This window comes from Pygocentrus nattereri, chromosome 10 (genome assembly GCF_015220715.1).
Source record: "Pygocentrus nattereri isolate fPygNat1 chromosome 10, fPygNat1.pri, whole genome shotgun sequence".
Lineage (NCBI taxonomy): Eukaryota > Metazoa > Chordata > Actinopteri > Characiformes > Serrasalmidae > Pygocentrus > Pygocentrus nattereri.
The window spans coordinates 16803117-16827635 of NC_051220.1; the positions used below are offsets into that span (position 1 = coordinate 16803117).

Here is a 24519-nt window from a genome sequence, read left to right on the forward strand (position 1 = left end):
CATATAGGTGTGTGTGTGTGTGTGTGTGTGTGTGTGTGTGTATGTATAGACCTACATACAATAGTCATGCAAAAGCCTTAGGCATCTAAGCACATTGTTTAAAAGATTCCAGATTTTTTAGTGGACTTGTGGTGAGAATATATGTGAGGGAGAGGGAACAGTGAACAGAGGAATGGAAACAGAGGGTAAGAGAGAATGAGGGAAATTGTGAGATGTTGACTGGTTGGAAGGTAAGAGAGAGATAAAAAAGGGTATATGAGACCTCTTTAACACAGGGAAGGGGACTTCACCATTAGTGTGTACTTTGTGTTAGCATCAAATATTCCCTGTTTTACCAACAGTCCAAATTCCCATTCTGGCCTCTTGGCCCTGCTGTAAATGTGTGCCATGTCCCGGAACTAATGGACTTAACGAGAAAGCCTGGCGAACAGAGGAAAAAGCGCTTAGGCTACCAGGCGCGTTCCGAGCGGCAGAGCGGAGTCAAAGGCTTCGCTTGTCTGCTCATGCACACACACATACACAAACACACGCACACATCCAACTGGGGAAGTGCAAAGGGTTCATCAAGGGTTATATGTGTGGGCATGTGTTGGCCTGCATGTTTGAGAGAGAGTGAGAAAGTGGGATGTGAGAGAGGGAGCATGAGTGTGTGTGTGGATGGCAGGGGCTGCGAGTGGCGGCAGTAGGGGGCAAGAGGGGATCAGTATTTTGATAACAAGTGTCTGCCACTTTCAGCAGCCCTGGGGGACTTCATGCCCTTTCTGGTGCCCTCTGCCCTAGCGCCTAGCTGCTGCATGACTAAGTCTTGCTTCAGAGTGATAGATTAGAATGGACCCAAGAAAGGAAGAGAGTGAAATGTAGGCATAGATATGCAATATGTATTACATTTAGTTTGGACAAACTTGACTAAATATGTTTTTCGTAAAAAGTCAATTAAAGACAAAGGTCTAAATCTAAATTTTTTACATTTGACATTGACGCTTGATAAGATTATATATATATATATATATATATATATATATATATATATATATATATATATATATATATATATATATATATAATTGTTCACTTAACACAGTATTTTTATGGCCCAGCTTGTGCTTAGGATATGTGGAACTAGTTTGAAAACTGTCTAAAGTGGTTCCTCATAGGTCCTTGTGTGAGGAGGCTATAACAAGACAGGTCTATGTAACAGGAACAGAAACAGCTGGGAAAGGCGGAGAAATAAATGAAACACAGGTGTGAAGACTAAAACAAAGGCATGAAAAGGGGAGAGACAGGAACGGGTGGAGCCTAAATGACACTGATGAAGCTGGTTAAGAAAATGTCAAACGTGTGCATCAAGGCAATGCTTCACTACTGTGAAGAATTTAAAACATCAGTGTTTTCGATTTTGGTCATTGAGTAATTCTATATAATTTCACATTTTACTGTCTTTTATGACTATTCTAAAATGTGGAAACTAAATAGATTCGTCTTCATAAAGGACACTCCCTGTGAATTCAAACTTCTTTATTATGTCTGGTCCACTACTTTTTTCGGAAGACACTCTAACCCCTAACCCTAGTTAATCCAACAGGTCTGTGCAAAAGTGAGAGACCCCTTCATGTATTACATTTCCAGTCAAAATGGACACTTTTTGGAGATATTTCTAAGCTGGTTAGATATGATAACCTGTTTTCTCTATTTTTTTCTTTAGATCTGATGGATACACTAAACCCTGAAAAAATGTTATATTTGTGGTTAAGCCTTCTGTGTAAGTTGCTTTTAAATGTGTTGCTTTTTTTTGTATGACGCTGAAAAATAAATAACATGCCCATTTTAACCAGCAATTAAATAAATTAATGGCGATCTCTGACTTTTGCACGGTATTATATATGGTAGTGATGACTTCAAGCATTCAGATTAAAATAAACCATTTTCATCACACTAGATATGATTTAAAGTGATCACTTTCAAGTGTAGTGTTGGCTACAGGCTCTACTTGGGTAACAAGCCAGTCTGGCACATTCCTTCTGCTTGCCTACTAGGTTAGTGGGTCTGCCAGGACTTCAATGGAGTTATCCTCAGAATCTTCAGTTATCCCTTTCTACAGTATTAGCCCTTAAGGTTGGGTGAGAATGGGTGCAAGTAAGAGTAAATAAGCACTGGTGCTGTGCTTTATGAGGAAAGGTTGACATCATATTTCTGGGAATAGACAAAGTAGGACAAAGCGTCGTTATATCTTGTAGAATGTTTTGAACTCTTAGCTAAGTAGATTTTGTGGACTTTTGGCCCCTGATACCCAATATAACAGCAATGTCACAACTTTAGAACTACTTTAGTGTTTCTTATTGTGATGTAGACTCCATGATGTGCACATACTGCTCTAACTATAGACAACATATATGGACCTTTTAAAGAGCAAGATCAATTTACAGTGCTTTTCAACTCTGGACCTGATGCCTCAATTACGTCTTCAATAGTTGATGAAAGTGGCTGATTGCTGAGCTAGATAAGCACTGAATGCTTTCATTAATGGACTTTGACTTCCTGCTTACTAATTGTTTATTGTTCATTATGGTAAACAATACTGATTAACTTTCTATTCAGTGAAAATGGGATGGCGTAGATTCTTGCCCTGATTGCCCTTATTAATGGAAAGGGAAAGAAAAACAACCAGAAATCAGGAGGCACGCTTAGAATCTCTGTCTGCGGCACCAGTTTGCGCTTGGGATTAACGTCCACAAACACTGTGGAAATCACATGCACATATCCTGTCACGTGACTTCCCCTATCAAGCCGTGCTATATTAATGAATCATGGCAGAATCTTTGACTCTCTGACCTTGATTTCAGTTCGCTCTGCTTGCTCACACCTCACACAAGGTCGAGTTAAAAAAAAAAAAAAGACAAGGAAATAAAAGAGGCAAACCCACTTTTTATTTTCGACTGGCTTGGCCCACCTGCTTTGTATTAGGCTGCAAAGAACTGGGTTGTGCGGTCAGATCTGCTTTTTACTCTGTCTTGAAGATATGGCCTACAGATGCTGATGTTGCAATAGAAAGCATTGGTGGCTTATAGCAGAGTTACATCTAGTAGCATCTGGACTCTTTATGACACTTGCCACTAGCCCTCCACTTGGACTTCTACCTTTATAGCGAGGTCAACTCCAGTCTGAAACCTCTCAAAAACACCTTGTCCAGGCTGCAAAGACCCGCTGAAAAAAAGAAAAAGTGCTTGGATGGATTTGATGGAGCAAGTGTGGCCAGTTAGGGTTAAAACTAAACTTTGCAATGAGGTAGCTCTGTAGAAGGAGTGTTAGTGACCATTGCTTTATGGTCACTGCTATGGTATTCTCCTGTGTCTCCTGTTATACTTTGTGCCTAAAGTCTATCCTTCTCTGTAATGATGTTTACTTTCAGTTATATTTAATATATTTCTGACAGTCACAGCAAACGATTCACAAAAAATCTATTTTTGAGTGTACTGTATATGTAGTTTTATCTGAAAGTCTCTGTATAAATCAAGTTGATCATTATTACTATAGTGAACTATAGTCTACCTCTTGACCTGCATGTTGAAATATGTGGCATGCTATTGAAAAGCGTTGACTTTTTTTTTACGATAACAAGCATGGTGTACCCCAACTACTTTTATGATGAAGATGAAAGTGTGAAGGCTTTACCTTCAGTTTTATGTCAAGACATTTGTGCTGCCACAAAGGAAGGTATCACACATTTGTAGAAACCAAGACCAAGTTAATAACTGGACTGCGCTACCAGTTTCAACATGCTGATCTTCTACACATAACTGTGTAAACATGCCTTTTCCTCAAAATATGGTGTGTGCTTCACACACTGCTGCAGTAGGACATATACTTCCACTATGACTTGGTTTCACACACACACACTTACACACACACACACACACACATACACACACACACACTTTCTAAAGTGTTTCTCCCTCAGGGACGCCGGGGGGTTACTGGAGCCTATACCAGTGGTCATCGGACAGAAGACAGGATACACCCTGGACAGTTGTACTTGGTTTCAGAATTAGTAAAACTGGCAAAATTTGAAACAGGATGATTATCAAATATATATAATAAATTACCAAAGCATGTTTTCACCTTCGTACATGTTAGTAGGCAGGGCACAGAACACCAGGAGCCAACTGAATGGATATAGCAAGTGCTGTATTGTGAAAAAGGCAGAGACCACCCTTTCATTTACTTAGTTACAAGTCAAAACAACCATTATTTGTGAAGTTATTCACAATTTTTCAGAAAATATACATTTGATAGAAAATTACACAGAAGCTTCAACAACTGATTTTTGTTTGGTATTTATTCTCATATATTCTCAGTAGTGGCTTCCTGATAGCTACACATCCTTTCAGACCAATAGCACAGGGTATCTCCTCACAGTAGAAGGATGGACAGAAACACCTGAGGATCTGAAATGAGAGGAGCTTGGTTTTCTCTTATTTCTCCAACAGAAATGCCGTTTATTTGAGGGTCCACCAGATCTTGCACAATTGTATGGAATCCCATTTTCTTTAACCTTATTTCCAGCTTTGGAATTTCCTGTTTGTGTTTTTTTTTTCAATTATTTCCCTTTGATTATCCTCTTCCTTATACAAGTGAAATATCTTATATCAGATATCCTCAAAAAATCTCCTTTAGCCATGTTAAATGAATATGAGAGATAAATTCACATGGCAGTAAAGGTGTGTTTGGATTGTTGCTTGTGTGAATGTTAAGTCTCTTTGAAGGGCAGCAGTATCAGTGACGCCTTTTGAGAACAGCTTTTGTTGAGAGGACACCTGTAATTTGTTGGTTTTAGGACTGTAAGGATGATAAAGTGGTAGTAGTGGGCTACTTATGGGTATAATCCTCAGTGCTGAAGGCTTCTGTGTAATTTCCTGGTAAATGTATGTTTTCTGCTTTTAACCTGAAACTGAAAAATGAGTAACTTGTACTTAATGAAATGACTGAAAATTAAGTAAACTAAATAGTGCTCTTTGACTTTTGCACAGTACTGCTTGTTCATCTGACATTTTGAAGAAAAAGCCCATTCCCAGTAAGCAGACCATTTTCCATCATGTCTGTCAGGCTTGTTTAGCATTTGGAAAAGCCAGCTTGATTTATGAAAACAATTCCGTTTTGATCAGGCATAAGAATGTTCTCCTGCAAACATTTTGAGAAAGCTTATGGACATTGAAAGCAGTGAAAACAGAAGCTACTGATTGTAATGTGGTGATGTGATATAGTAAACAAAATTATGTTACCTTAATAAGGGTGTGGTGATTTTCATTAAGAATGTTGGGGGCAGACGTGTTGGGTCCGTTGTGTGCTGCTGGACAGGGCTTGCTCTGGGTCTCTAATGACCCGTGCAGTATCTGTTGTTCCAGCAGGCAGAGCCTCGGAGACAGCAGAAGTTTCCGGTACTTAGGCTGGACTTTTACTCAGCCAGTCTGCTGTCTGCAGCGCACACTCGGCTCCGGCTGCTGTTTTCTTTAACCCAGTGTGTGTGTGAGCACTAACTTTAAGGCGAGCAGTATCCATGCATTCTTGCTAAGCAGATCTGGCTGCATTGTTTGAGCAAAGAAAAGCTTAGTGGAAGTGCTTAGATCAGCGGTGTGAGGCTACTTTGTGGGGAGGGGGAATGCATGGACAGTTTTACTGTATGTATGTTATTTTTAAAACTTAATCCTAAACTTAACAATTCATCAGTGGTTTCAGTAATGGATGAAAGCGGACCTTATAGCTAACTGTGTTATGATGTAACTCAGTGTAAGTATAGTATGATTTACATTCCTTCTGCTCACTGCTTTTGTCTCTACCAGTTTCCCCCAAGTGTGTACACAATGGGAAGCAGTTTGCTGAGGGTGAGGTGTACCGCATGGATCCATGCTGGCTCTGCCAGTGTCGAGGGGGCATCTCCTTTTGTTCCAAGGCCGAGTGTGCTGAGCTGGACTGTGATAACTTCTACATCCCAGAAGGAGAGTGCTGCCCAGTCTGTATAGGTACACTATACAACCCCATTCTCACTCACTACCATCAGTGTCTGAGCACTGCACTCATTCAGCTTAATGAACTTCACTCTTCACTGTATTTACAAGTGAACTATGTTCCAGTCCTGTTGGTTCAGTGTACACCACAGTCCACCTAATTCAACTTCACAGTTACTGACCAATAGGAATGTGATGTCGTCGAAGATTTTTCTAAGCAGTTGTCACAGTTTTTGGTATTATCTCAAAAGACTTTACTTTAACACTTGTCTACTTGTCTGGAACAAGTGAAAGAGAAGTGGATTGTAATTGGAATGTGAAATAGAAAATAATAAACAGGCTAACCCATTGTTTTACCAAACAAACGCAAGTGTGTTCTGAGAGGAGTGAGTGAACAGTTAAGAACAAAAATTTCATGTTTAGGTTTCCCATCAGAGTAACCTACTGAGACGCAAGCGTTGTGGTTTAAAACAGCAAAGGAGTTTGTCTTCATTAGACCTGAGGGCTTTGCTTCAGTGGCAGCAGCAAAGCTAATCTGTCAGATGTTATGTTTTGAAATCTATACAACCTTGCCAAGTGCCAGGAACCACTTTGAAACAAGCCAGTCCAACACTGACATATAGAGGTCTAAAGGGAAATGAAGCTACGACAAAAAACAACTGATGTTTTGTGTGCTATTCATACTTGAATTCGGCTGAGAAGTACAGTGCTGTGAACTAAAAGTGAATTAATTTTGTGAATTACAAATTCATTTGTCACATATAAATGTTTCAGATTATCCGGATAATTTTAGGATAAACACAACACAAGTAAACACAAAATTTAAATGATAATTCCATTTATTGAAGATAAAGATTTAGTCAAAACCTAAATCACCTGTGTGTGAAAGTAATTGCCCCCTAAACCCTTATATCTTGTTATGCCACCTTTGGCAGTAACTGCCATCAAACATTTGCATAACTTGTGTTGACGCTTTTATGTCACTGTGATGGAATATTGGCACACTCTTCTTTGCAGAATTGTTTTAATTTGGTTACATTGGATTGTTTTTGAGCGTAGGCTGCCCGTTTAAGGTCTTACCACAGCATCACAATGGGATTCAAGTCAGGACCTTGACTAAGCCACACCAAAAAAGTTGTCCAGGTCCTGTGGAAACAAAGCAGCCCCAGAACATCAGACTACAGCCACCATGTTTGTCTGTTGGTATGATGTTCTCATGGTGGAATGTGGTGTTAGCTTTACGCCAGATGTAACTGGATCCATATCTTCAAAAACGTTTCACGTTCTGTTCCACAGAAATTTATCCCAAAAAGCTTGGGGGTCATTTACGTTTTTTGGAAAATGAGAGACAAGGCTTTGTGTTCTTTTTGGTCAGCAGGAGTTTGCAGCTTGCAGCTCTCCCCTGAATGCCATTTTTGTCCAGTGTCTTGTAAGGCACATAATCCCCCACTGGCCCATGCAGTGCTGCTGTGCTGCTCCTAGACTGTTCATTGTTAAGCAACAAAATGACAAATTTCCCCTATTATAGAACATAACACCTGTATAATAGTAGCATTACTACTACTTACTGTTTGGATTATAAATATACAAGTGTGCATTGTCTCGGTTTTTGCTTTGCAGGGAGTAATATAGTATTTACTTCCACAAGCTTTTATAAAGATGGGAACGCACACAGCTTTGGAATGAGTAAAACCAATTGATTTCCCATCCCTAATTACCAGGTTTAGTAGGTGTATTTTAAAAAAGGAACCCACCATATGGTGCTATGTAGGATGGCATGTTTCTGATTACATTGTTAAAACATACAGTGCCATCGTGTTTAGATCATAAGCTTTAATGATGTAAGCTAACTATGTCTTTGAACCAGCTAATATGTGCTATTAGGTAAGATTTAGAGTGGAGGGCTTATATTTTAATTTTTGAATGTTTATGTAGCACTTCCATGGGTTTTATATGCAGACCTAACAGTGTTTGTAAAAGTTTTTAATGTGCCGTAAACATGAAGGGCCCACAGAATAGGGAATAATTATGTTTATGTTGTTGCTGGCTGACAAAAAAAAAAACATTGTTTAACACAACAGCTGTCCTTTACATGAAAAAGGTCCATTTTCGGTCCAAAGATACAGTTTTTTTAGCTATAGCTAAAACAATTTGAGCATTTTTATTCTTGTGACATTTAATAACAAGACCAAGTGAGAGGGAACAAATTGAGCAGTTATAAAACAATATTCAGTTGTTAAACCTAATAGTTGCTACTGACACTGTTTTTTTTCAATATCTCACTGAATGGAAGTGGACAACATAGACTGTAAGTAGCTTAGCAGCGCATGTGGCTAACAGACAGAGATCAGACAGACTAGCATTTCCCCTCAGTCAGAGTGTATTTCTGGGTTCAGCAGACATCAGAGGTAGGAGCGGTGGTTATAGGGGGTCAAAGTCGAGAGACCCACCTGGAATCCAAAGCCCTCTAAAAGGGAATGCTTTCATCTCGGGCTGTTCGGCTATGGTCCTTTTTCAGAAAGGAAAGGATTTAATGAGAACTACATTGTGACAATAAAGGGTTAAGAGAAACAGTTCAGCCTGGAAATATGAAGACCATGATTTTCCCATAGGGCAGAGTGATCAAACTGGTATTTCAGCTAAAGAATGATTAGTCTTGGGGTTGCATCTACGTTAACTTTGAAGTTGAAGAATATTCTGCAAAGTAAAATGATGAAAAGCTACCAGAGTTGAACCACCAGACTCACGTTAAATGATCATTCCATTAATTGGATTTTTGGTTGAGTGATTGATTTTTAAAAAGTTTAAAAGTGTGAGATTCATGCTAATCTAACAAGCTAGTCACAGTGTTTCATGCAAACCTCAAGAAATCATGCTATTTATTGTACACTGAGAGCTATACAGCAAGTTCTGCTACACTCTGATGAGACAGAAGGCAGTATTTTAGGGATAATATTTAAAGAAGTATTCCAGCCTAAAGCTAACGTTACGTATTAAGATGGGGACAATATGCAATTTGGAAAATTTGATGCTGATGAAATTATTGCAAAAATTTAAATGTTAAAAACCATGGGCAAGTTACAGTGTAATATGAAGTCTGTCTTAGACAGGGGGAGACAAAGCTTAAGGCCTTTTCTTGTGAGTTTCCAGAAAAATAAGGGAAAAAAAGTTTTTAAATTGTGCACCTTCACATGAGAGCTCATGGTTTGTTTGCTCTTTTTAATGCAGTGCATGCAGAGCTGAAGCAGTGCCTCTCACACTATGTCTGTATCTTATGTCATTCATTAATAGAAATAAGTGAACTCTGATGCTGGGACTGAAATACTGTTTCTGATGTCATTTCTCCTATAACACCGCAAAGGGACTCCTTCATGCAGGGAAACTCACTGCTATGTGTGTATATGAATGCTTCATATAAAGGATCGGAGTGCAGAATGCTCGTGCATACAAAAAGAGAGAAAAAAAGCTAAATTCTATATTTCAGTGTAATACCTGCGATCGGTAATTATCGAAAAATTGATATCGAATAATTTCATGATTTTATGTAGTTTTTGTGGGGTTTTTTGTCAATGTTCTCTCACTATAGTACACAGCATGTATTACGCAAATATGTCATACAACTGATGCGGGGTCCCTGTGGGCCTCAACCTGTCATGACTGCTAGCCTATCCAATGATCTGTGATGTCAAAATCTGGACCTAAATCACCCTTTAACCAATAATACCTCACTAATGCTCATATCGATGAATGGAATTTAATCCTCAAAGCAATGTACTAGGGCAAAGGCATCTCTTTACCCTTTATTTCAGAGGAAACATTGGACGAGCAGATGTCCAGAAACATTTGGACATACAGTTTTGCTAGGCGGCTAACTTGCTTGCTTATCCCTTGCTTTTGGTCCACTTCATCTGACAAGTCATTTCTCTTGCTTAAGTACATGCTTGCCATTGTAATCATGATTTGAATACAGTTAGCATGTTATGTCTTTGGCCCAGTGAGTAGAGAGTATTTCAGCAGCTTGCAGTAGATTGCAAGTAAGCAAGCTTAAAACAGGTATTCTGATGGCTACATTTTTCATTTTGGATCAAGTGCCACTTTAAGGAGTGCTGTTAATTTACCAGTGCCACATTATGATCTGATTATTCTTTGCGTTTCCAGAGTAATTTGTTATTCATTAAACTGTGTTACTTATGCTTAAATTTCCAAGTTTTATGGTACATTTGAGTGGGCAAAGTTTTGATGAACACATTTTTGATATAATAGTCCCAATATACCAGTTCAGGATCCTTTCATACAATTTTGTGTAAAATCCAGTGTCCTGAATGCTTCAGCAGATATCTCCATCAGGTGGTCATGAAAGTGCACTGTCTGACCTTGGGAGATGGAAGGCAGAAACGAAGAGGAGAGAAACTGTAGATGAAGAGTCGTCAAGTTTAACTGCACCCAGATGGAAAGCACATCAGCCAAATCACTGCTGCAATCAAATAAACATAGGCTTTTTCCTAGGAATAAATTAGATACAGAAACGCATGCAACACCTAAACTGCCATGATGACTGGACACTTAACTGCTTCTATTGCAAACAGAACCAGAAATCTCAATTACCTGCATTTTCAGGAACCTCTGACACATTACTTCTGAATTTCCCCCAGACCGTACTTAAACCGTTGGCAGAACACACCACCAGTTCAGGAAGCTCTTAAACATTTGGCTTCACTTTAAGGCTGCTCAAAACTTCAAACAGTGGTGTAAATGTGGGTATAATGCAGCTAATGCTTTTAAATGGCGTTTCCTACTTCAGAGTGAAAATTACAGCCACGACCTCTGCACTGGTCTTTGCCTTCATAGGCCGAGGTGAAGCTAAAACAGTCAAGCTAAAAGTGTCCAGCTAAAAGTGACACACAGCCAGTCAGGTTAACCCCTGACATGGAGCTGGAATGTACACCAATCACACACAAGGAAGGTCTCCAAAGGATTATATTCCTTGAAATGCTTTTACTTGCATTTTGTTGTCATTTCTCCCCTGAAGCTCTGTAAAACAAGCAGAGGAAATCTGTCAAAAGTACAAATAGTAAGCTTTCAAACAATACCACATGTACGTGTTTGGAAGTAGAAGAGATGACAAAAATAAGAAGTGCAAACCTGAAACTGAAATGGAAGAAGTGCAAACCTGAAAGACTACAAATTGAACATATATATATATATAGGCAAAATAAAGTAAGTTATATGATAACATTACAGTTCCTTGTATAGCCATTAAAAATCTAGCCTTCAAAGCTTTAACCATTTGGTATCTCATCCTGCAGATGTGGAACTGTTATCAGTAGACAGCACGAAGGCCAGCTGCTGGGTGAACCATAAGCTGCGTCAGGACGAGGAGCAGTGGAAGGAGGACGACTGCACATTTTGCCAGTGTGTGGATGGAGAGCCCCACTGCACAGCCATGGCCTGCAAGCAGAGCTGCCAGAACCCAGTCAAAATCCCAGGAGAATGCTGCCCTTTCTGTGAAGGTGGGCCCTTAAACACAGAAGCAGACATGGGTACTGGCAAACATGTGTACACACACACATGCAAGTACTCACGTGTGGTCTTTTTCTGTTTATAGGATTGATGGTTTTGTAAACTGTGGCTTACTATATCATTTGCTGGCATACACATATACAAAACACTGAATGTTAACACTCTCTAGCACAAACAATCCTACACCCAGTCTCTCTCTCTCACATACATTTAAACACAAAGATACACACACTCACACTCATTCACACTTTCTCTGATGAGAAGAACTTCTCAACACCTCATCATTAAGCCATTTAAAGTATGCCAGCTATTTAAACATGGACATTGAGACTGCTGGCCCATAGCTAAGGTCCTGACCAAGGGGCAACACACCACATGACCACCCACAGCCAGAAAAAGTGTGTTTGTGGGTATAGCTAATTTTAATGGAATTACAACTGCTGAAAGTTTAAAGTTATGTTCATGAATTACGACTAGCCATATTTAACATATACATTAGCATTTTGTGAGGACATTTTATACAGCACTAGACATGAACTAGTTATGCTCTCATCTGTATAACCTAATGCTCTGGCTGTAGGACAGACAACAAAAAGACCTGAAGCATATATGGTACTGGCAAAGTGCTTTAGATCACCTGAGAAAATGATATTTAAAAAGCAGTTTATTTGTGCAATAAGCATTTATTTACTCAGACACTAATACAAAAACAAAGTTAGAATAAACACAAATAACAGTAATACAATATGTAGTGTTTTATGTATTTCAGTGAGTTTTGTGTATTTCCCTGAATCATTTAAAAAGCTCTCCTCGAGGATGTGTAGTATTTACAGTTACCATGCAAAATTTAGTTCAGCTAATCAGTACTTCATTAAATGAGAGCTGCACTGTGTAAGATTGTTTTTGTTAAAATTGAAAGACGTGGCATTACTGAGTCAAGACAAGAAAAAACATGCTAAAATATAGTGTCTGCTGCTGCAGAGGTCAGAGGAAAGTGTCGATTAGAGGAAAAAAGTTCAGCTCAATGTTTGGATCTCAAGGACAAAGTCAACATTATACTGATGAAGATGTGATGATGAGTAGATAATTCAGTTTAACCTCCTGAATAGCGTTTTCACACTTTCAATGCACTCGCAGTTATCAGATTTATCCACTTGGGGAAGGTGTTCAAAGCAAAATTGATGTCACAAAATGTTTTTCCACACGTTGCAAGCAGTTACACATTTAAAGCAGAGAGGTCTTCATATAACCAAATCTTACATAGTGCAGCTTTATATAGGTTGTGCTGCTGATGGAATTTAAAAAAAAAAAACATGCAATGGCTGAAGTACAGTAAATGTAAGGAACCAACTGTATTTTTTATTTTTCTTCTAAATTACATGTTAATAACTTTTGCAAAAAGAAAAATGTGATGTTTTACTGTAAATGTTTTGCAAAAACAGTCACTGTAGGGATAAATGGTTTTAACCAATTTGGTCAGGTGCCTAATTTGGTCAGGTTCCTAATATTCCACAGTACTGTATTTTTTCTGCAGTGTATTGTTTTAACCAGTGTTAGTCGGTGCCAGTTCCCAAGAGCTGTCTGAATATCACCTATATCTTTCTGCTAAGATATATGAAGCTTGGCTTGTATTCTTCAACATTGTAGAGCATCTGCACTTGCTTGAAGAAGAGCACTTACTGCCTAGATCTGTCTGTTTGAGTTGGCAGGCACTCACTATTGCCCAGCACTGCTGTAGATCCTACAGGAGAGAGAAACTAAGCCCTTCTATCCACCCAGAGAGATAATGGACCCATTGTGCTCTCTTGGACCACCACCCATTGTTGGCTGTGGCAGTTTTTGGCTTCAGACAGGTCCAGGCGTTAAGATGCCAGCTTCTCAGTGAGCTGCCCCACTGAGTATAGATTTGTCCCTCATAGTATTGTCCTATGGCCCAAATTTACTTGCAATTAAACCGATAAAGTATAAGATTCATCATTTATATTAGACTTTATTGTCTAGGTTTTAACAACATAAACTGTCCTTATACAGATGTTCACCAGTTTTCAAAAGTGGTAATGGTTTTTTTTTTCCCAAGTTTGTGTGATTAGTATGAACACATTTATTACTGGGAGCATCAGCACTGACTTATTTGTCTTGTCACTGGAGTTAGGGTTAATCACTTGCACACACAAAATGGGTGACTGTTTCCGCAAAGTTCCTGATTGCATTTATCCCAAGGTTCGATTTCCAGATTTCCAGCAGGAACCTCAGACTTAGATTGTGTTAGGTGTAATTGGAATCAGTTGGAAATGTTTTTGTAAGTACTCGGTTCTTGTTGATCATTATGTCAGTGTGAAGGTTGTTGAATGATAATTGCACACAAGAGCAGTTGTTTGTGTACTCATTTTTGGATAACTGCCTGTCCCACCACTATAGAACTTGTAAGTGATCCCGTACCATCCACGTGCACATTGCTCATTAAAGAAGGCCTGCCGGCATTCTTTGGACGCTTTATTGGTCTAAGCTGGCTTCCTAAACTGAAGAATATTACTCTGAGTGAACATAATTACAGCTCCTTCTGGTTCTCCACTTGCCAGCTTGGAATTGCACTTGTGGGCTCCACGCATGCCACCACAGCAGTGCTTCCCACGATGACCACGGTTCAAAGATGAGGGCCCCATTTTAACGTAGTTTAAGTACAGACAGTTGAGATTTTTGAGGTTTAGAGGGACTGTAAAATTTGTTTTAGAAGCAATTGGTGCTTCTGTGCAGCAATTTGACTAATATGAGAGGCAATTCATCCATCAAAGCTGCCAGACAAGGAAAATCAGAGCAGAATAATCACAGGTGCATTTATCTGTAATCAATGGAATCCAAAGGGTGCTCCTGTAAGTTTAGCCAGAATTGGTACCATGTTTTAAAGTATGTAGAATTTATTTGGAGAGTGGAGGTTTATATACAAGAAGCACCTGACTTTTTGATAAGTGCAGCCATGAGGAAAAGACAAAGCTGACATTGGTGTTTGGGCCTGGATTTCCCTCTCCTGAAACAGGTGAATTTATCAAGACACTGACAAATTAGCAGTGCATGCTGATGTTTTACCACACCTGATACCTCACTGTAAGACTGACAGAGATTTTGATGTCCACAAGCATTACAGATTGGTTGTGGTGTGGCAGATCACAAAAAGGAGATAGAAGAGAAACTACAAAATAAGAACTAGAAACATCAGCTACATTGTGATACTGTAGCATACTGACTACTTATAGAGGTCCTGCCCCTGTCTAGAAGCATCAGATGCTAATTTTTCTCTTATGTTTTTTCAGAGCCTTCGTATGAGACAGTGAGCCCCTTTCTGTGCCCCCCACTGGAAAACTGCTCCCTGTCAGGACAAGACTGTCCATTTGGCTTTCAGCAGGACCACAATGGCTGTCTACTGTGTCAGTGTCTCAGCAGTAAGTGATCTTGAGATCTCTCACACTTCACTAATACTTTTATACAGCCAGCCAGATTGGGTTTTTCTCCCTCATCATATACACATCCGATCTTTTCTTTGAAGACAATGACACATAACCAGAGCTTTTCAATTCTGCTTGAATTCCCATTGATACATATAACCAAAGTAATTTCAGCAGCAAACAAGCATATATTGACAGACAGACCAGATCAGTTACATAAAGAACAAAAGCAAAGCTGACTTGAGCAGTTTTGATCCACTGCCTTACATGTAGCTCACAGCACATAATTGTGTTGCTAACAAACCGCTTTCCAAACACTCTCTAGTGTATGTTTCTGCACGTGCCAGCAGTCCACAATAACAGTAAACACTGACTCAATACACATAGTGCACACTCAAGATGAATCACCTTGGACAGGAGTCTGCTTCTCACAGTAACTTGTTCACAAGGCATTTCCCATGATGTGCACTTCGCCAAGCTTGCAAGACTTTGACCCAAGATTATTGGGTCTGTGTGGTCCTTTTTAGGGCAAAGTTTTGACTGGGCCGTCTTGTATATAGACTAGGTTTGTAAATCTCTAACCTTGTAATATATGAATTAGGATTGTTACAGTGCATTATGAAATCTTACAGTGCATTATGAATGCAGAAATATGACTCAAGGAAGCTCTTTACCCCAGGGCTGCCCAAAGTGTGGCCTGCAGGCCAAAGTTAGCCTGTGAAGACATTTGGTTTGGCCCTCCAAAAGTCTGTAAAGACTATGAAACTATAGTGTAGTGTTATATACTACATTGTAAAAAACTTGACCTAAAACCTACTTACCATTTTTCTATGTATTCTTTAAATATATAATTGTCATACATAGCAGTGAAATATACACAAGAACAATACACAGAATGAACAGATTATTAAAAATTATTGGAATAATTTATTTCACATACAATGACATGCAATAACATGTATGTACACCCCAATCAAATTACATGTTCCATTTTATGTTTTATTTTTCCCACAATATGTTAAATTCAGCACATAAACAATAAATGTGCATTAAAATGTGCAGAAGTGTGTTCTCTGTAGATGATGTGTACTTATTTTCAATTTACTAATTTTCTTAGATAGTCAGAGAAAAGTTTAATTAGATCAGGGTGCCTTTGCATCGAGTGTTTACAATCACTGGTCACTGTATTACGTACACTCATTGTCCATTTTATCAAGTCCATTTCACATGTAGGTGCATGCTGTAGTTCTACAACTAAAGATTTTCTGTGTAGATTTAAAGTGCCCTTTTACTCTGTTCATCAGTGGTCATGGTCAGGTCATCTTAGCACTGTAGTGATGCTGACATGGTAGTGGCATATTGATGTGTGTTGCGCTGGTACAGGTGGATCAGCAGTGTTGCTGAAGTTTATATATTAGAGTTTATATTATTATAATTAGTTCTAAAAATCCAAATTTGTTCCAGTTCACCACCTTCAGATCAACGCGTCATGATGCACTAAAACTCAACATATACATATAGACATAGATGCATATGTGTGATCACATTTAGTCTCATTTGACTTGTTTCAGATGACTCCTGCCCTGAATTGTCCAAGTATTGCAACCTGCAATGCCCCATGGGATATGATAAGGATGACTTTGGCTGTGAAGTGTGTGAATGCAACATCCCGTCCAAGTGTAAACCTCTAATCTGCAGCAAGACCTGCACTCATGGATATATGTAAGTCTACTGATACAGACACTCCAGCAGAAAAAATACAACATTTCAAATATTTTAAAACCTCATCTTCAAATATGCACTTCTTTTAATTCAGGGTACATCATCAGAAAGGGGTTGTCCAGTCTTTAAACCTGAAAATCTCACTCTACAGCACCATTGTAGAACTAAAATTAATTTTGTCTGCAGTGCCCCTTTAAAGGCACATATCAGAAGTATTTTACCCTAAAAGTGGTTTAAAAGCATGAAATATTTGAGTGACAATGACCCTGTTCACACCTCGTCACACCATTGCTTGTCAGTATAAGGACTATATTTAGATAAGGCCAAGCCGCAAAATGTAGTGTAAACGTACATGAGACGCATTTAAAACAGATACAAATCTGATCACTCAAACCACTTCAGAAGGTGGACAATTAACAGAAATAAACTAAAATGAACAATTAGTAATTGGTTGCTGTGTAATGAGCAGATAGTCCGTCTCAATCTGATTTCAGTCCGACTTACCTAAGACGTTTGACTACCAAGTGTAAATGCATTTGGCAGAAATCTTACCGGGATACAATACAGATTAGTCATATCAAGTGACCAGGTGTAAACAGGGTCAGTGAGTGCTGACATAATAATAAAGGGAATCAAACCTGTGTTATATGACAAGATAGCTCTTGTTTTTTGTTTTGAAGTTTCTGCAAAGACAAATGGAAAATATTTAACAATATTTTACATTATTTTAAGCAAACAAATATGACAAGCTCATTAATTAACATTTTGAAAAACCTGGCTAGGTGGGAGTAAGCATCAAACTTTGTCAGAAGGTGTATCACAGATCTGCTTTGTTAAAGATTTAGTCTTAGTCAGATGGATAGAGATATCAGAAGTGATGTGTTGATGTACAGAGAGAGCCATCCAGTCGGAACATGGAGAAAGAGAGAATTTTTAGGCCTAGCTGCTCTACTGATGATTCTTGCCATAGAAATCAAAGAGGGTTGACTCTCAGTCGTCTAATCCCGGCTGTGGTGTGTGCTCGAAATGGCTTGGCCTGGACCCCCTCTCTTCCAGTAATCACCTAACTCAAGCAAACATCTGGAAGTTTTTCTCTTTACTCCCCACAGATCCTCACCTCCAAGCCAACCCCTTTTCATTTCATAAAGCATCCCTCCGTTTCAAAACAATGATCAAACGTCCCGCTGTCACAAAAGCAGCCTGTGTGTGCCTTACATGAAATTCCACTGGTATCTGAACCATGCTATTGAGGACTCTCTGCCAGATGAGGCTGATAGGGCCTTCCCTAAATGCTGGGATATGGTTTGGGGGATGATGGGACCAGGAAGCACAGACTTCATCCCACAGATTCTCAAACTTCCGGTTTTAGAAACCCTCACCAAGCCAGGGCACATCAAGCCTTCTGTCGGTCCATCTTTCCCAGTGGGGAGAAGAGTTGTGTTTATAGTCATGGTCAAAGATATTCTGCTTTGAATATGTTTGTTGATATTGAGGTAAAGTTCTGAGGTTGAAAGGGCTTGATGCTTTTGTGACCTCTCCAAAAAAAGCCAATCATATGACGAGTTGGAAATGAACTCAGTATGAGGCTGGTGTCAGTTCCTTTCATGGATGCCAAATGTGAGCAATCAATTGGCTATAAGGTTTCAGTTGCTTGCCAGAAAAAAATAGCATGAATATGTCCCATTCAGTCTCCAAGGAAAAGAGTGGAGGTGGAAGAAAAGTAGAATCTTCGCTTGCCTAGCATGTGTCATGGCGCGTAGCGTAGCGGCTGTTTGGACTGACATTTGACACAGTTGAGCACGCCTGGGCTCCACACAATGGAGGACTTAAACCGTTTCCCCTTCTCAATGGGGCTAAAATAGCATGGACATAGCAGGGCCATTGGTATGGGCCCACTGGAATTTGTGCCGAGCCAGCAGTAGTCCCCGGTGAAATTCCACAAGCCAACTTTAAACAAAGCCCAACTCCAAAGGTCAGGGGACGCCCCAGCTCTGTGTTTGTACACTGTGGGCCTCCACTCTGGGTCTGGTTCAATACACACATTACTGCTGTCTCAGCAAATGAGCGAAAGCCTTCTGCTGCTGCACTGGCTAGCAGGGAGTATAGTGTCTATATAGGCGCTCATTGTATTTACAAAGACCAGACACAGACAGTACAATTAATGTTGGTTTGTGAAGGTATCATAGGACATTGGCTTCCGGTCTTACCTTTTATTTAGATTTTCGGCTAATAAGGACATATTGAAGTACTTGGTTAACCATTTGAGATCCCAGCATTCAAGCACTTGAATACATTTGGTTTCATCAAGTTAACTGAGAAAAAAATAATATATGAAATGCCTTTTTTTAGATTTTAATAGGACTCTAACATGTTGAGCTTTTGATGGTAATTTTAAGTATGTTTATTACACTGTGTGAGTATGTGTTGTGTTGCCAAGGAGGTGATTGAGAAAGCAGATGTAGAGAGGCTTTATCCCTAATTAGGCAAACTATTCTAGATGATTTTATCTAGTTCCAGAAGCACACACACACACACACATTTTCTAAGCCACTTCTCCCTCGGGGTCGCGGGGTTGTGCCGGAGCCTATCCCAGCCGTCATCGGGCGGAAGGCTTCCAGAAACAGTGGAAATATATTTCTCAGACAGTCCAACATGTTGGCACATTGAGCAAATACCTTGTATAAGATGAGTCCTAATCAGCATGCAGTGTTGTACCATAATGTTACAAGAATCAATCACAGATCCTAGTGCTGAATAGTGTTGTATGAAGTATTGGAAGTTCACCTTTTCAGTGTTGCAAAATGGTAAACAATTCAATACTCTAACTAAGTTTTATTTAAGGTGCCCGTATCATGAAAAAATTGATTGATAAAATGTTAGTGTATAAATGAAATTTGATATGATATTTGTGTGAGTTTGTATAAGTGGACCACAAGAAAAATGTAGGATATAACAAAAGGCTAAATTGGTTAACACTGCTTTAACAGTATATTCTGTACTCTTAACAATTTGAATACTTTTCTGTGTTTAATAAACATTGGAGTTTGTTAAGATCTTTATTTTTTTCTGCCATAACATCCCTTTGGTTTCGCATTGTGATACTACACTTGTTTTTGGTATCAAAGACAAAAATCTGGTATCTGCAGACATTTGTTTTCCAGTGTTACTGACAGGAGTTATCTGGACTGCACCCAGATTCAAAAACATCTTCTTTCTCCAACCAACGTACAAACAGCCTCGCGTCTGGAAAAAACTTTTAACCATGTAAATATACTGCACAGGGCAGGGGCACTCCAGGACATGGATTAGGAACTGCTGTTGTAAGTAATGGAGTTTCTCTGCAGTGATAGATGAGAAAGTGTATTGGATTTACTAATGAAGCCTGTATCAGAGGTCATAGAGAGAGCAAGGAGAGACGGAAGTAAGCATCAGAGACAGATGCAGAGGTGGTCAAATCGTTCAAATGGAGCACAGAGGTGTCTTTTATGCAGATCTTGAAAACAAGAAGTGCTTCATGTCCTCTGAACATGGACCCATGAGGACTGGATGAATGGAAGAGTTAAGTGGGCTGGGGAGACCATGCTTTGTTAGTGCTGGAATGGCGTGCGCACCGCAGGGATCTCACATGTTTCTGGGTGCTGCTTTTATCTGGACTCTTCAAAGGGAACTAATATAGTGGGGAGGAAAGCAGAACCATATGCCCTGCTCTACCAGGCTTGACCATCTGGCTCCTTGGACTTTGCAGAGCACCTTCAACAAAGAGCAATTCAGCACAGAGCTTTCAGTTATTGTACTGCATGCTTATGTATTAGCCAAGCTTTTACATCTCACTGGTGCAAACGTGACGTGTCTACTTATATCGGGGGTGCATCATGATGTAACATTTTGTGATGTAGTGCATGATGTACCCTGTGAGATTTCACATTGTGCAGACTTGTGCACTGAGTAGATTGGGGTCATGTTGGTTGCTTTATTTGACCTCTGTGGCTGAGCTCCAAAAGATGGAACGGCTAGAGACATGGCCTTGTTAGTTGTTGGTTGTGCTCAATCTGTCGGGCTTGTTGGATGAAACGCCTGTTGGCAATTTAGCCAAAACTGATAAAGCTCACAGTGCATGCCTCATTTGGAGAGAGATGTAAGAAATGATGAGAGCTTGAGGCAACACTCTTAAAGATTGAAGAAAATTTGAAGGCAAGCACATCTAAGATAATTCGGTTGATAAATGAAGCAAAAAGAGAGAAGCAAGGTCAGATGAAGTTGAGAAAGATGATGTTAGAAAGTGAAGTCCTTTTGCTTTTAACATAATTGTACACAGTGGTAGACAACATACACTGGCCAATTGGCTTTTAAGTGTACTTATGTATAAAAAGTGAATATATCCTGATAATTTAAGTCATAAACTTTTCTTCATGTTCAGGAAATAGGTAAAATTTCACTCCCCCTCCAAACTCCTGAAATGTTACTCGATTAAAGGTACTTGATAAAAAAAAAACAATTTGATAAATTCTGCAAGCTTTTCAGAGGTGCCTTTGTCTAGTTAGCACGTGCTGGAGTAAAAAGTATAATCAAATGGAAAATGGAAATACTTTAATAAACTACACTGTACTTTACTGATCATCAGACTACCACCATAATGTCTGACTGCTGGTTAGATGTTTTATTGTGGAATTCTGTGATAGCTTTAGCTGTGTTTGCCAGATGTAACAGAACTCCTGTCTCCCTAACAGTTTTGACTCCTTAGTCCACAGAGAATTATTTCAAAAGGCTTCGGGGGTCATCAGGTTGTTTTTTTGGCAAATGTGAGACAAGCCCTTATGCTTATTTTGCTTAGCAGTGGTTTTTGCCACTCTCCCATGAGTACCATTTTTACCCAGGCTCTTTGTTATAGAATCATGAACACTGATCTTATCTGAGGCAAGCGAGGCCTGCTGTTCCTTAGATATTTGTCTGAGCTCTTTTGTGACTTCCAAGGTTATTTGTCACTGTGCTCTTGGAGGAATTTCGGTACACAAGACACTTCTGGAAAGATTCAACACTGGGTTTTTTTTTTGCTTTGGAGATAATAGCTCTCATGCTGGTTTGCTGGAGTCCCAGAGCCTTAGATATGGCTTTGTAACCCTTTCAATGACTCTCTCATCTCATTCGGTGGCACAGTATGCTGCTTGATGAGACCTTTTAGCCTGCTTCACGTTGTTGGAGGGTTTCAATTTAAGCCATGTTTAGGTTCAACAGAGCTGTATGTAAGCAAGCCTGGCTGTGCCTAGTTTAAATGGTCCCAATTAAAAACTACATTTGGTTAACTGGTTGATGGAGTAACTAAGGGAGTAACTACTTTTTTACACTGGATCAATTTGTGCTTCGTGATGCTTTTTCCCTCAGGAAATGAAAAGTTCATTTAAAAGCTGCATTTTGTGTTTACTTGGGTTGTGCTTGCCATATTCTAAGTTTTGTTGGAAGATCTGACATGATTAACTGTGAAAATATGCCATATACTAAATGCATATACTTTTCACGGCACTATAGCAATGACAAATTAAGTGGTTTTTCAATGCTTTTGGTGCATCATGTGCAACAGTTGACTAAGCCTCAAACTGTATAAGCAGAATATGAAGTTACTCAGCTCACTGGTTGAGCCAAAATGTAATTTTTAATGTTTCGCTTCAGAAAAGAACGAGTCTATTTAGACACTTTTGTTTGCATCTTTTTAAAAGATGTTTGTTTAATAGAAAAGTACAGTAACATACTTGTCTTTGTCCTCTGTAAGCCACAAAAATATTGAGCAAAATGTGTAATTTTATCTTGTCTCCTTCAGGAGGAACAAGCATGGCTGCGAGATGTGTCGCTGCATTAAGTGTCCACCCTTTACTTGTGACAAGCAATGCAGTGAGGGCTACAAGCAGAACAGGAAGGGCTGCAGTGTGTGCCTCTGCAAAGGTAAGTGTCTGGACAAAGCATCACTCGATCTGAAACCATATTTCTTGCATTGCTTAGAGGACAGATAAACTGCCACTGTAGAATGTTTAAACTGATCAAATCTTTGTGTTTGCAGGAAGTTCCCACACAGAAATTACATACAAGGACAGACAGATAATATACACAGATGAGCCGAAACATTATTACCATTCATATATTGAGCAATTATCTTGAAACAACACTTAAACACTTAAAGGCCTGGCATATGTTAAATGATAAGCAAATAGTTGGTTCTCACCGTCGATGTGATGAATGCAGAAAAACAGGCCACTTTGACAAAGACCACAACACTGTGGCCAGATGACTGGGTCTGAGCATTTCTGAAAAGGCAAGGCTTATAGGGTGATCCTGGTCAGCCGAGGTGATGACCTACTGACAGTGGTCAGAGGAGGTACAAACCATGAACAAGCAACAGGGTGTTGGACACCTAAGGCTTATAATCGTGCAAGGGCCACTGAGGCACAAATGCTACAACACACAGTGCAACACCCCCTGCTGTATATGGTGCTATGTAGCTGCAGAGTGGTCAGAGTACCCATGTTGACCCCTGTTCACAGTTAAAAGCACCTACAATGAGCATGCAAGTGTTGGAACAGAGCCATGGAGCAGTGTAAGAAGGTGGTTGCCTAGTCCGATGAGTTCAGTTTTCTTTTACATCACATGGATGGCCGGGTCCATGTGCACTGTTTATCTAGGGTAGTGAAGGCACTGGGATGTACTGGGTAGGAAGATAAATCAGTGCCATATCCAGCAGCGCACCTTCAGGGTTCTTGTAGAGTCCATATCATTGGCAAGTTGGAGCTTAATTAGTGGTGAAGGACCAGCAGTATATTAGGCAGGTAGTCATAATGGTTTGGCTCAACGAGGTATAAAGATGCAATTTATTTTTTAAATGCTTTGCAGAAAACTAATGTTGTTCTCTTTTTGTGTGAGTAACGCAAGTCAGGTATTACTGATCAAGTCACGAACTGTAATGTGATTACAAGAATGTTAAGTGTAATCTTTATTACTATGTTATTATACTCTGTGTGGAACAGATGCCAATTGCTGACCAAGCCAGTTCTTGTCATTTTTATCAGTTTTTATTTTTTCATCAGCTTCTGAAAGAAATTAGACTTTTTTTCTTGATAAGTGAATTCATAGCATACTTAATTGTCTCTGTCAGCTCTAATCCATGGCCATAATGTAGCCCCATCTGGTCTGCAGCAATAGTTTCTGCTGCCAAAACAGGTCATGTGAAGTGTAATTGCTTTGCACTACAGCAACAGTTATAAAGAGATAAGAAACTTTTATTTTAATGTTTCATCTTTAAATACTGTATCTTGTTATGTTTGAGGTTCTTTATTTTTGGTTCAGCAAATGCTGTAGACACAACATGAAATAACTCATGTCCACCCAGCTTTTCTGTGGCAGAGGGAGGTCAGTTTTGAGGTGATGACTGGCCATTTTGCTCTAGTGCTATAAAAGCAACTTTTTGTTTGTCAGGTTTATTAAAAATAAATAAAACAGCCAAGTTCATGAAGGTTTAGCGTATAATTAATTCAGCTTGAGTTTGTTATTTCTTCTCATGAATCCTATGAATTCTTTAGGCTAGGATATTTTCGGTCCTTGTGGACACAAGCAAGGTGAAGCTATTCTGAAACAGCTGCATCAGGTGACATCAAATGTGAAAAGAAGTTTTTGTTCCCTGTAAATGAAAGAAGGCCTGTTTTCAGAAAGGAAACAAATACATGTCAGGGCTGGTTTACGTGACACAGACGTACAAATAATTTCTGTCAAATGTGCTCTTCCAGTCACAGTTGTATTAAGACGCTACCACATTTAGTAAGAATACTTTCCCATGCCCACTATGGTTAAAAAATATA

At 39.3% G+C, this 24519-nt stretch overlaps 1 protein-coding gene across 2 annotated transcripts in view; it reads left to right on the forward strand.

Annotated features, from left to right (window-relative positions):
- LOC108430670 (cysteine-rich motor neuron 1 protein-like) overlaps window positions 1-24519 on the forward strand; it is a 65451-nt gene that overhangs the window by 31137 nt on the left and 9795 nt on the right. For both annotated transcript variants that reach the window (XM_017703300.2, XM_037541824.1), the window contains 5 exons: window positions 5835-6014; window positions 11306-11509; window positions 14828-14956; window positions 16531-16681; window positions 22494-22615. In XM_017703300.2, coding sequence (XP_017558789.1) covers window positions 5835-6014; window positions 11306-11509; window positions 14828-14956; window positions 16531-16681; window positions 22494-22615 — 786 coding nt within the window. The remainder of the gene's footprint in view (window positions 1-5834; window positions 6015-11305; window positions 11510-14827; window positions 14957-16530; window positions 16682-22493; window positions 22616-24519) is intronic.